The sequence below is a fragment of the Corvus moneduloides genome, chromosome 16, assembly GCF_009650955.1.
Source record: "Corvus moneduloides isolate bCorMon1 chromosome 16, bCorMon1.pri, whole genome shotgun sequence".
NCBI lineage: Eukaryota > Metazoa > Chordata > Aves > Passeriformes > Corvidae > Corvus > Corvus moneduloides.
This window is the reverse complement of record NC_045491.1, coordinates 2,237,210-2,250,011: the sequence shown is the minus strand read 5'-3', so window position 1 is coordinate 2,250,011 and position 12,802 is coordinate 2,237,210. Positions and strand designations below refer to the sequence as shown.

The following is a 12,802-nucleotide window of genomic DNA, read 5'->3' as shown; positions in this document are numbered from 1 at the left end:
GGCGCTGCCGTAGCCATGACAACGGCGCCGCGGGCCCAGGGCCCCGCCGGGCCGGCTCCCACCCGGGCAGAGCAGGACTGCGGAATTGCGGCTCCGCACGCAACACGAACAATTGGTTGAAGGTTCTTGGCCACAGCCGTGCCGGGTAGCATGGGCACGCTCAGCCACGCTGCTCCGAGAAGCGGCATGGACGGCTTTGAGCACTGGAGGAACAGCAGCAGCATCACGGCCACCCCTCCATCAGCAGCAAATGGAGTGTGAAGAGAACATAACCCATAAACACAGGTCCTACAGAACTGGAAGAGCTTAGCCAATTTACCAATTTAATGGTTTCTGATTCAAAAAGCCCGTTTTCTAACTATTTTGATTGTACTGAGATAGAATTTGGGCTGACCTGACTGGCAAGACATTCATTGTCAGAAAAGGAATCCCTGTTCTTGAAAAACAGTTTGGAATTCGGAAGGGAACAATGCTAATTAAAAGTAAAGATGCTAGACGAATTATTCTATTCAAGCCTTAAACGCAGATACCAGTAAATTAATCATGAAATGAAATATTAAAGCTCTAAGTCATTATCTAATGAAACCCAACTTTGGTATAAGCAAAAAAAAAAAAAATTTTAACTTGTGTATCATTTTCATTTTCTTTAAAATTGTGATAGACATGATGTATAAACACAGAAAGCTAATATTTGTTTTATGGCACTCCTAGGTACTTATATTCACATGCCACTTCATGTTAAGAATCAGTGTATTTGCTGTAAATGAGGTTCACCTACTCCTGATCTTTATATATAAACATATTTATTTTATAAAAGTTTTGACTGCTGCTCAGATAAGTACAACACACAGTAAAATGCAGAAAGAGAGGAGTTATTTACATGAATTCCAGGATGTTTGTGTTGATGACTCGACAGGGATAATGAGGAAACCCTGCTGAATGCCTTCAAGTGCTACTGTTTCCAGCTCTGAAGACTGGCTAAAATTTTTTTAGTCAAAATAAGAGAGTCACGATAAAAGCTCAAAATATTGCCAAGAATTAAAAATAAAAATGTTAATAAACAGACACTGACTTATTCTGGTGAAATCAAGTCTAAACTGACTATGTGTCTCATAGTAGGCCTTCCATGGGGGCAGTTCCAGGGATGCTCAATCTCACCCATATGGGTGATCAGTTTTCTCATTTCCTGCACATTCAGTGCAGTTCCAATCATCACCTGCAAGTAAAGGAAAAAAAATGAATTATTTCCTTTTTCCATTTGCCAGCTGACACGAACCAGAGCAGTACTTCAGCTACTACAGGAAATAAATTAAATAAAAGGCATTAAAAGCAAAAAAACCTACCAGACAACCAAAAGACAAAACACAGCTAACACAATCTTCATAAATGACTTAGTTTGGAACAAAATGAAAAACTAACAGAAGTTGTCCCCAAATTCTACTAGATAAACATGAGGAACAGATGGAAGGATATCAGCTGTTGACACTCAGCAGTAAATAAACCTGCCCTGCAATACACATACAGATACAGCCACCCACACTGCATCAGGAAACGTGGTATTTATTTGTTTGAACACAAATATCCAGCACAGGACTTACAGACTTTCGGCAAGCTCGAGAAGCAAACATCTGCCGGACCCTGGAGGGCCTACACATCACTCCAGGGCAGTCACTCAACATGAAGATCAGCTCATCTATGTCCTGTGGACCAAAAGTCCAGTTTTTGCTTGTTGGCAACGATACCAATTTAACTCTTTGAGTTACAGGAGCTGGAAGGTTTGCAGCGATAATAAAGAAGCAGAGAAATACAGGAAATTACTTTTTCTTGAGAGAAAAACTGAGAAACTACTTTAAAACGTTAATATGATGTGATGTGTGTATATACCAATGCTTAAATTGAATCTTTTGACGGATGTAATTAACTAACCAAAGTGGTAACTATGGCAGACGCCCTTTTGACATTAACAAAAAAATTGTTTGCGAACTTAAAAGCAGGAAGATCTACTTTCTGACAAACCCTTCAATTCCAAAGAACAATTGGTTTGTGAAACTATTTTGAGTTTATGTGACTACAAAATCACTAAGGATTTATGATAGTAAGAGATTGATAATTAATAGCATTTTAGACCAAAAAACCCCTGGGATATTCTGGAATGAAGACTATGGAAAAAATGTGTAGTGACTTCCCAGATAGCACAGTGGTACCTCACTGCATTTTCATTATCCTCACTGTAAAAGGGAAACAATAAGGAGCTTGCAGGTTCCAAAATTTGCTCAAAAGAACAAAGCAAGTCAGTACTAAAGCCATAAGGAAACCAAAGAATATCAGTTACTAATGGTATCTATTTATTTTAAATTACTACATTTACTGCATGCCTGCATTTATCCCTGCAAGTGTACTAATAAAACAAAAGGATTTTAATATGACATATCCAGAAAATGCACATCCAGTCATATAGCCAAAGAGTGACTCCAAAGAGTCTTCAAAAACTTCTGTAAAAAGCTGGAGAGACAAATAATCTACAACATTCTGTTAAATCATGCAGAGAGACCACAGAACTGTAAGTCTTAAAAAACAAATATCCCATATACAATAATGCATCTTATCTCAAAGTTTCTGATAATACCCAAGGGAATTTTTGCACAGTAAGTAAGATTAAACCTTTGAACTCTTTTACTTCCAGCAATTCTGGTCCCAACTCACCATTTTCATTTATGAAAAAATCAAATCCATTTTTTCTGAATATCTCCAGGTTTTCAATCAATACAGTTTCATTTACTGCTGTTAAATTGAGATTTTGAGGCCTGAAATAGAGAAAAAGATGGTGTTGCACAGCTACACAGTGCAGAGCACTTAAAACAGATTTCAGAAGCAACCTAGAGATACTTAATAGAGAGCTCTGTGGTAAAACTTTTCACTTTGCTTTGTTAAAAAAATCTCACTACTGAACAGTTACTTCCAAGCATTACTCAGCAGAATAAAGTTGGGCAGCATTCCTTGTTGCAGGAACAGCTTCCAATATCCTACCTAATTGTGGGTTGCTATGAAAGCCCACTGGGAAATCTGTTTGCAGATTTGCTGCATAGCTACAACTGCATCCATGGAATTGATGTTTCATGTGAGGATTGACTCTTTGAAACACAGAATATAAAAACCACTTTAGTCTCAAGTGTTCTGAACATGTGAAATGCTACATAAATATAAATCATAGATATCCTTCTGAAACACCAAATTAATTTTAAAAAATGTTATTGTTAAAACACTGAAAATACTTACACTATCAGCTTCTGACCTTGGAGAACAGTGTGTTGTTGCAACATCTCAAAGTTGTATTTCTCATCAGTGGCATGTTGGTCAATTATGAAAAGATCAGAATTCAACTTTGCTATTATAAACCCTAAATTGAACTGGCCAATGATTTCCATTTTTGCAAACATTTCTTTACTGTATACAAAAAATATAAAGAGATTACAAATTACACCGTATCAGTTACCATGTAAAACTTAAAAACCTCTTTTTCTCCCCTGCAGAACACACTTTATATTTAAAAAAAAAGAAAATCTCATTTAAGCAGGATATAAATGCAAAAATAAATTACAGTTATTGAGAATCTCTCACTGACTGATGAGGCCATTACTGGCAGAACACAATCCATCATTAAGACAGGACTTGTTCAGGATTCCCCCATTTGTGATAATAAAATTAGAAGCAGGCAATATGGCAATAGTCCAAGTAAGTAACACTGAAGATGGCATCACGGTTTTGAAGGCAGCTGACATATTTGCCTTCTTTTCCTGAGTAGAAGACTTTAGAAGACTTTCCTAACATTTTTTTTTAATCCAAATACTAACAAATCACAGACTTTTACTGTCTGCTGACCACCTGAATTTAACTTATTTTTCCAGGTAAGTCTCACCAAATTTCATTCACACAAGGGAGAAATATGAGCTATGCAGTCTTTTCAGTGCATTGTTATCTGTTGTGAAATTTGGTGTTTCTCTGACTGCACTGCAATTTACAGGGCTGATCTAAGCCAAATCTATGATGGTTGTGGCCTTTTTAGTGTCTTTTTCCGTACTCTTTTGCAATTAGTTCAAGTAGCTGCTCTGTCAGCAAAATAACTCATCAAACAAACTTTTTAGTGACATTAAATAAAAAACAGACCCAAAACTAACAGGTACATGTAAGTCTCCTGCCCACCTCCCAAGAAAGTCTTATATTCTTCCTCAACTAATTTTATTAGCTGATGAACAAAATACATCAAGCAAGTGAAAGCAGAAATACCTGATCTCTTTTCTTAATTCATCTTCTGCTATTTTATTGTCCCCAGGACTAATTTTTGCTTTAAATCTTCTGTAATTTTCAGTTTCTGTATTTTTCTGTTGTTGTTGTATTACCTTTTTTACCTTTTCTGCCAAAACCTTCATAGAGAATTCAAGAGGCACAATTTTCTTTTTAACTTCCACCAGTACATCAACAGTAGTGTTCTTCACTTCAGGATATTTACCTGCCTTGGAATCATCTGCTTCACTTTTAAAGTTTCTGCTTTTAAAACGTTTTACTCTTGGGGAGCAACTACTGGGTTCTTGAGAGAACTCATTTTGATTGGTCCAGTCATTCACTTGATCTAACTTGGGTTCAGTGCCCAAGACCTGAACATCACAGTCCAGTGACTTCTTACTACATCCAGCAGTTTTAAGACATTCCTTCTGAATCTGTTCTTCCGTGCTACAGAATTCTTCTTTAGAATTAATTGCACTTTCACTGTTGATGCAGCTTCCAGCTCCTGGTGTACTACATCCAGCATCTGACTCAGAAATGCTACAGAATCCAGAATCTGCATTATCTTCTAATTTTCTCGACTGTCTCCTTGGAATTGACACCCTTGAGTCAAACTTAGGACAACTCTCAGCCTCCTTAGTCAAGACAGCCTTTTGGATCTTTACAGTACTCCCAGTGGTATTGAGCAACCTTTGTCTAGGGGAACTGTGCTGCTGTTTTACCTTTTTAGAGCCTTGAAAATTACTTTCTGTTCCTTGATGGAGAGAGAACGACTCCCTTAATCTGGCAAGAGTCATTATTCTTTTGCCTTCACCACTTGGATTTTCAGTCTCAGAGTCAGACAGCATTTCTGCCTGAGGCTTTTCTGTCTCTTCAGGAAGTGTCTTCAAGTTGCCTAATGAAATCAGAATACGGAGCTTTTCAAGACTCTAAGTTAGCTGGAAACATGAATTAAATGATGTGCTTTAACAAAGAGAATGAAAAGAGGTAGAAAAATAGCAAACTGCCCAAAGGAGCCCTGAAGCTTCAGACAATGAGTATGGGGCTGAAATGCACTAATAACAAACACAGAAACAGGTACATCTTGAAGCCACTTAATGGTGCTACTAAGAATGAATTTGTAGTCTCTTTTTAAATTGGAGCAGTAATGAGTCCAATCAGCACAATTATTTATATTATCAAAAGAGTTTAATGGCAGAGCGACAATGAAAAGTGAATTGCTCTTACACTTCATGGTCACTATAAAATTCCACTGACAAAGTGTTAAGGAGCTGGCACAATAGGCACTTAGAGTATATGGGATTTGCAGGTCATTAGAGGACTTCAACCTCACCAACTGCCAGTCACACATGGATTTTACTAAAGGTTAATTTAAAATAACAGAGAGAATCAGGCTACAACAGATTCTGTATGTCAGCAAAAAGGAAAATTAGAAAGGGCTCAGTTAATGAAAGGAAGAGGATGAGATGATCATAACTCGGGAAAGCGATTTTAAAAGACTATACAGTCACAAGAGAATCATCAATTTCTGTAGATGTCATACAAGAATCAAAGTTTAAAATCCAATAAACTCATATTTAATTTTCATATTTTGTTTATGAGCCCTTAACCATTATTTCTCAAAGACATTTTCATACAAAAACATAGATCTCTTTCAGTACCTTGGGGGAAATCTTTTGCAAGCATTATCAATTAATTTTGTGTTAATTTTTTCCTCATAAAGTTGACTGTAAATCCTGCTGTGTTGGCATGTGTAATTTCCATAACAATCACTTAATAACTTAGGGTCCTTCTTAATTTTTGTTTAAATTTTTTTTTCATTTCTTCTTTGGGTTTTTAAAACCACTTTTTTCCATCTTCAATTCCCTGCCATATATCATACTCAAAACTTCCACATTTTGTGTCCTACCTGCAATGTCCAGAAGTTTCTGATTGACATTCAGTTTGTTAACATCACTACCAAACATTTCCATCAGAGAAGTCTTTAGAATTGCTAATAAAAACTTTTCCTCCTGAAGTAAAATTTGCCTTTTGTCAGGAGTTACATTGATATCAACACACTCTGGGAAAAAAAAAGAAAAGAAAAATATTACTGCTTTACAAATAAAATTAAATGCGATTGCCCAGAATTAGTTCTGGTTTGTTTTCTATTTTGTCTGCAAATCAGATTTAACCGTCTCAACATTCCAGCAAACAAAAACATGACACTAGTTTTCTTGTATTTAAGCTGACCTCTTCCTCATCAATTAAGATAAGAACTTACTTTTGAATATAGAAAAAGTGTAGGGGAAAAACAGTGGAACCACAGCTAGACCTTCTTTCTCCCTCACCAACTGAGCATTCAAAAATCCCCAGAGAGCAGGAAGTCATGCAGATGAAAATTACAATATTCTCTAAATAAAAGCATCATTGAAGAGTAAATTGTAATAGCCTTTACTGAAGTTACTAAAAATTATTCAGAACATACCAGAATCTACCCCAATGTTAAGGACAACAAATGGATACTGGTGTTTATTGTGTAAGTGATAAACTTCATTCACAATCTTGACAACCTGCAAAAAAAGTGAAAAACAGTAAACTTCAATACTATTATCTTCTATTTTGCACCAGTGTATATTAATTAATGTACTAAAACATAGATTGCATGATTGAGCTCTTGTTCACACAAATAGACACAACTAAGACTGAAGCTTGAGACACAGGAACTTGTACCACCAAGAAACAAACATGCACATGAGCTGCTAATCCTGAGGTTTTCAGAGAATATTGAACAAATTAGTGGGGGTGATGACAGAAAAAGAAACCCCTCACCTTTGCTGGATCACAGGGACGTTGGTTGATAAAGAAGAACTGTCTGTCTGTCGCACTCCTTCCAACACCGTGATCACAACGAGAAATGAAGCCAGTAATACTGTTGGATAAATAATGGAAGAGTAAGGTAAAATGGATAAGAAAAGCATGTTTAAAGGGAAAGTATTTTATAAGGGGCTTAAGGAAACACTATTATATAGCATCAGTGAAAATGAATATACACATTTCCTCTCCCAATTTCTTATCTGACAAAGACTACTACAAAACTACATCCCAATATGTACCATGCTGTTCTTGGCTCTTTTTAATACTATAAACCACAACTTTTTATTTCTTTTACTTTTTATTTTCAATTTTGGTTTATGGTAAAATGCCACAGGCAACAGTGGTTTGTACTTGTCTAATTACCTATACAGATTTTGTGGCATGTCAGCAGAGTTGAGTCCATATTCTTCACAGACAGCTTCACTAGGAGGAAGCTGAACAAAAGGAATAAGGCTCTGCAACTGAAAAAAAAAAAAAATAAGGGAAGGAACTGAAACATCAAACCTACACAGATTTTTCCCTTCTATTTTATTGTCATTTATTAGCCTTAAAATTTGAGAAAATGGTGGGTTTTGGCTAACCAAGATAAATACTAAAATATCAAAACCTAGTAGAAGACAACAGCACTGTTCACTGAGAAACAGAACAACGCCTTTAATAAAGGCTGTTCTCATCCTTTGATATCACAACCTGTGCCTTAGTTATTTCACAGACCCTTACTTTAAATGTACACAGACAGAACAACAAAATAATTGACAGTTTGACATACATATGACCTAAACAAGTTTTATGCTAAAACAACAGGCAAAAAGAGTAATAGAAATTTCTTTTGAAAGGACAACAAAACTATTTCAAAATGTGTTACTTGAATCACAAGCTCCCTAAGAACAGTTATGTTTACCACAAACATTTTCCCAGTCGTGCCACTATTATTTTTCTGCCATTAGAGCAGCCTCTAGGAATTTAAGTATTCAATATTAAAAAACAGGCTATAAGCTAAACATTCTATTCAGATAACACTCAATTTTCAGCTGTGCTTGGTGCCACGTGGCAAGACAAAGTTACGTCTTCCATCTCATCTTTCAGCCACAGCATGAACAGGCTTTGAGATCTCTGCATGGGCACTGTGGAGGGAAAAAGTGTTCATCAACAGCCAGCAGCTGTCAACCACTCCATACTTCTGATGATTGCAACATACAGTTGTAGGGAAGATGCTTTGGAGCTTTCTTTCATCTCTGCTCTCATCTAGAGGATAACAATTATTTTTATAGCTATTCCTTAGGAAGCATCACAATCTACAGCTTTATAGGGGCTGACTGCAATCCCATTTAAAGGCTAACCAGAACACCAATAAAACTTAGTTTCATAGGAGGAGCTTGAAAAAGCTGGATTGTGCTGGTTTGGACACGGATGCACCTCAGTTTTCTGTTCTCCAGCTAAGATTTTCACATCACATCATTTTAAAGATTTTTTAAATTGCTTGTTGTTGTGACATACAGCCCGTTTGCTGGTACAACAGCTCTTAAAACTGGTTTCAGAGAGATATTAAGCCATAACCCCATCTCCTAAATAATTTCTTTTCCATAAAACGTCTCTGAGCAGATCCAGGACTTTCAGAGGAAGCCGTGGAGGCTGCGGTGTTTCTCCTCTGTCAGCCTGTAGGGTGTACTGCAGGCCAACACTCCATCCTCCCACACTTTATTAGACATTAAAAACCTCTCTATACAGCTACATTGTCTCTCTTTTCGATAATAAAAGCAATACCTGTTTTTGTCCAAATACTGCTCCAATGTTCTCCTTTAAACTGGGACTTCCAGCAGTGGATATCACACAGCTTTTTTTCCCTTGGCCGATTTGATTAGTGCAGTTAATCCGCACTCCTTTGGAAATAATACAGTAGGCCTGCAACAGCTGGACCATTTTTGCATATTCCTATTAGAAGAAAAAGAAAGTTCATATTTATACAAAATGTCTCTTTTTAAAACATATAGGTATACACAAAGCATTCAATATCTGCAGGTAACAAGTGGCGGGGGGAGTTTTATAGTTCTTAAAATCTTTACCAACTAAATTAAAATACATATATATGAAAAATAGTACTTTAAAAATAAACAGGATGTTTACAAGACTGATATTTTAGCCACAACACAGCAGTCCCTGGTTTTAAAATACACGTTAGTGATCATGATAAGGATTCTTTTCAAAACCTTAAAATCTGAAAACGTACCTTTAAACCCAAATATTGCAAAGCATAAAAGAAAAGCACACAAGAAGACTTCTTATTTGATTAAGATGTAAGACAGGCATGAACAAGTCTGTAATCAATATATTCTACAGAGAACTGAATTCATTCAGCAGTGAATAAATTCTGGGGTATGACACTCCTTTGAATTGAGGATTTCTGGCATTACCTTTTTGATGTTTCTCTGAAACTCTTTATGCCGCACTGGTAATGTATAAAACAACTGCTGGATGCTGACAGTTGTTCCCTGCTGTCGTGGGAAAGGAGTCTTCTGAGTAATTTTGCCATTGTGATCAAACACCAAACGAGTCCCAACCTTTGCTGACTTATGACAGGTAAAAATGGTAACATCACTAACAGGAGGAAAGAGGCAACAGAATTATTCACTGAGCACTGTATTACCTATTCCTCACGACAATCAGCATAGAAACTACAGCAATACTATTAACTTATTTAAAACAACTCTCCACCATAAACAACTAAGAACCTGCTCTTCAGAGTAGTGTAACATTTTCCTAGCTACAATACAAACATTCTTATTTCTATCCCTTTCATTCCTCTCTTATAAAATTCAATGTTAAAATCTAGTTTTGTTGAACACTACATTCCTCATTTTAATAGATACCACAGCACTGTGTACAAAAGCTGATTTAAAATGTATAGTTGGTCTGAAAGAAATTTAAGTACAGTTTTAATGAGTTACAGCCTAACAATCAGCACTTAAATATTACACTGCTTTACATCAGAGGATCAAATACTCATGCAAATACACACTCCCACCCTGTAAAGATCTGCACACTTAAGTAACGCTAAATTTTGTACATAAAATGACCAATTAGGTGCTTAGGATCATTGAATAATTTTGGTTGGAAAGGACTCAGGATGTTGTGCAACCTACTGCTCAAAATTGACCTAACAGTAAGGAACTGGAAGCCTCATTTTATCAATAAGGATAAACTGAAAGGGTGTCGTGTTTTTGTGCATACAGTAACTTTCTACTACTAACAAATAATATTAATTACCTTAATGCACACAGTGAACTCAAAGCTTCACCTCGAAACCCAAATGTTTCAACATGTATTAGATCAGAAAAATCTTGTATCTTTGATGTATAATGTTTCAGAGCTGGAAAAAGATATTTCAAATACATATTTCACTTCAAAGTGACACTGGTCTATGCAAGTAGATTTTGTATGCATGTCAAGAAGCAAAAAACCTTCTGTATTATTCATTGTACTTTACATAACGATTAAAGACAAAATACTGCTTGCTTTCCCTTTTTCCTATAAACAAAATCTCTTTAAAATCCTCAGATGCACTTGTTATCCCACACTTACACCACAGATTCATTCAGCATTATTGGTATAAGCACTACAAGATGCCTCAGAGCAGGACACAGTACCTGTCTCTGCTGCTGCTGTACCTGTCACAGATCTTGCCCTGCCAGAAAACAGTTGCAGCCTGTGCTGAGCACGGTGGACAGAGGACAGGCATAAGCCCAGTCCCCCACAACAGCTGAGGAGGACTCAATCCCCACCATCAGTTCAGCACCAGCCACCAGGTAACAAACTGACCTAGCAGCAGAACCCCTGGACTTTCACTGTCCTGGAACAGCAGCAGAGTGAGTTTCTGATGTACAATAATGTACACTGAACACCAAAGTTACTGAGTAATAACCTAAGGTGGAAAGATTCCTAGCTGTTATATCAAAAAATAAATGCCAGTATTCCTGCTGCAGTGGCCAGTTAGATTCTTCAGATGGTATTGTTTCTGCTCCCACTTTGTGCAAGCTAAAACCGGCAAATGGAAATTAGACAGTCAGTGCAACATCAGCTTCCTTTCAGCAAATACTCAAGCTTACAATTCACCTTCCCAAAGCAGTCACTTACACACAGCTCAATTCCTTCAACAATGATCAATGATTAAACGAGAATTAATCCACATGAACATTTATAGAATTTTCTCCTCTGTGATTATTTGTATTGCTTGTGACACTTAAATAAGCAATGAAACTAAAGACTATTTCTGAGTTACAGGAACTGTAACTACAAGAGCACTACAGAACACCAGCCTAGTGTTGCTCAAGTCTCGCAGATCACACACGCATTATATAAAAGCCAAGTATGCATTAAATATGATTAAACTTAGGAAATTTACTTTTTTAAAAAAAAGTGGTTTTCTTATTGAAAACCCACTTTCAAAATGCCCAAATATAAATTACAAAAAAAAAAAAAATCAACTTACTCAAGCCTTCAAAGTTTTCCTCTTCCACTCCACCTCCATTATCTGAAACTTCTATCAGATCTGCTCCATGATCTTTAAGTTTTATATCTACAAAATTGAGTTGTAAAGTATTTTAATTCTTTATGTCCACACACGGTGGTTGGTATCAATTTTTCACTTGAAGTCAATTTTTCAAGTAACAGCTTTCCATGTCAAAATTGAACAAACAAACAAACAAACAAATCCTGATAGCTGTCAAAAGTTAGGTCAATCTAATTCAAACTGGTCTGTAGTTCCATGTAGTTAAGCTTCACTGAACTTCTGCCTGAACAGAAGTTTTCCCAATTATCCCAAGCCACCATCCTGGGAGCTATGGAAACCAGCCCTGCCTTTACCCTGTGCTAGCCTAAGGCCAGCTGGCACAGCCTGATCACCACTGCTGTACAGCCCACATACTTTTTTAGTGGCCAAAAGGGCTAGAAATTAAATAACACAATCTCACATGCTACTAGGAATGCAGCTAGAGCCTGGAAATCAGCATTTTTATTAACCTAAGGTGTAAGATCACTGCAAACATGCTTGGCCCTAACAGAAAATATAAGCCCAGATTTGTTAACATGCACTCGGTTTTGAGGAAAAAGACGTGCTTTAGAAATCTATGAAAAGTTATGAAAATAGAGGAAGAGTTACCGATGTTGGTAGCTCCGGCATCCAGGCTGTTTTCCACCAGCTCCTTCACGGCAGTGCCGAGGTTCAGCACAACCTGCCCTGAGCAGATGCGATGGACAGACCCGCGGTCGATGGGCCGGATGGCCCCGGCGGGCTGCGGGCTGGGGAGAGAGGGACAGCAAACCAGAGCGGTGAGAGAGGGCAGCAAACCCCACTCAGGCTCCCCCAAGACAGCCGTAAGGGGAGCCAGGAACTGAGGGGAAGCCGGAACCGCGACGGCGACAGAGGTACGGCCCGTGCGAGGAGCACGGCTCCCGCGAGGGGAGCAAAGCGGCCTGGGCGGGGGGTGCGAAGGCCGGGGCCAGGGCCGGTGCCGGATCGGAGCACACACTCACCAGGGCGCAGCCGCCTCCATCGGGGCCCCGGCGGGGCGGGACGCGCCGCGCTCTTCTCAGGCTCCCGCCCCGCTCCGCCAGCGCCGGGAGCGGCCGGAGCGCGCCCGCCCCGCACCGTCCGCGCTCCCCGGCCCGA

The 12,802-nt window shown here is 38.1% G+C and overlaps 1 protein-coding gene across 1 annotated transcript; it reads right to left on the bottom strand.

The window, feature by feature from the left end:
• Positions 1–781: 781 nt before the first annotated feature.
• Positions 782–12,770, bottom strand: PMS2 (PMS1 homolog 2, mismatch repair system component). The gene is made up of 15 exons (XM_032126329.1): positions 12,667–12,770; positions 12,293–12,432; positions 11,624–11,710; positions 10,402–10,504; positions 9,549–9,732; positions 8,902–9,069; positions 7,501–7,598; positions 7,093–7,192; positions 6,749–6,833; positions 6,191–6,343; positions 4,285–5,176; positions 3,277–3,444; positions 2,704–2,804; positions 1,599–1,768; positions 782–1,216 (listed from the first exon to the last, which is right to left on the bottom strand). The coding sequence occupies exons 1-15, from the start codon at positions 12,684–12,686 to the stop codon at positions 1,073–1,075; spliced, it is 2,613 nt and encodes an 870-aa protein (XP_031982220.1). The 5' UTR covers positions 12,687–12,770; the 3' UTR covers positions 782–1,072.
• Positions 12,771–12,802: the final 32 nt, after the last annotated feature.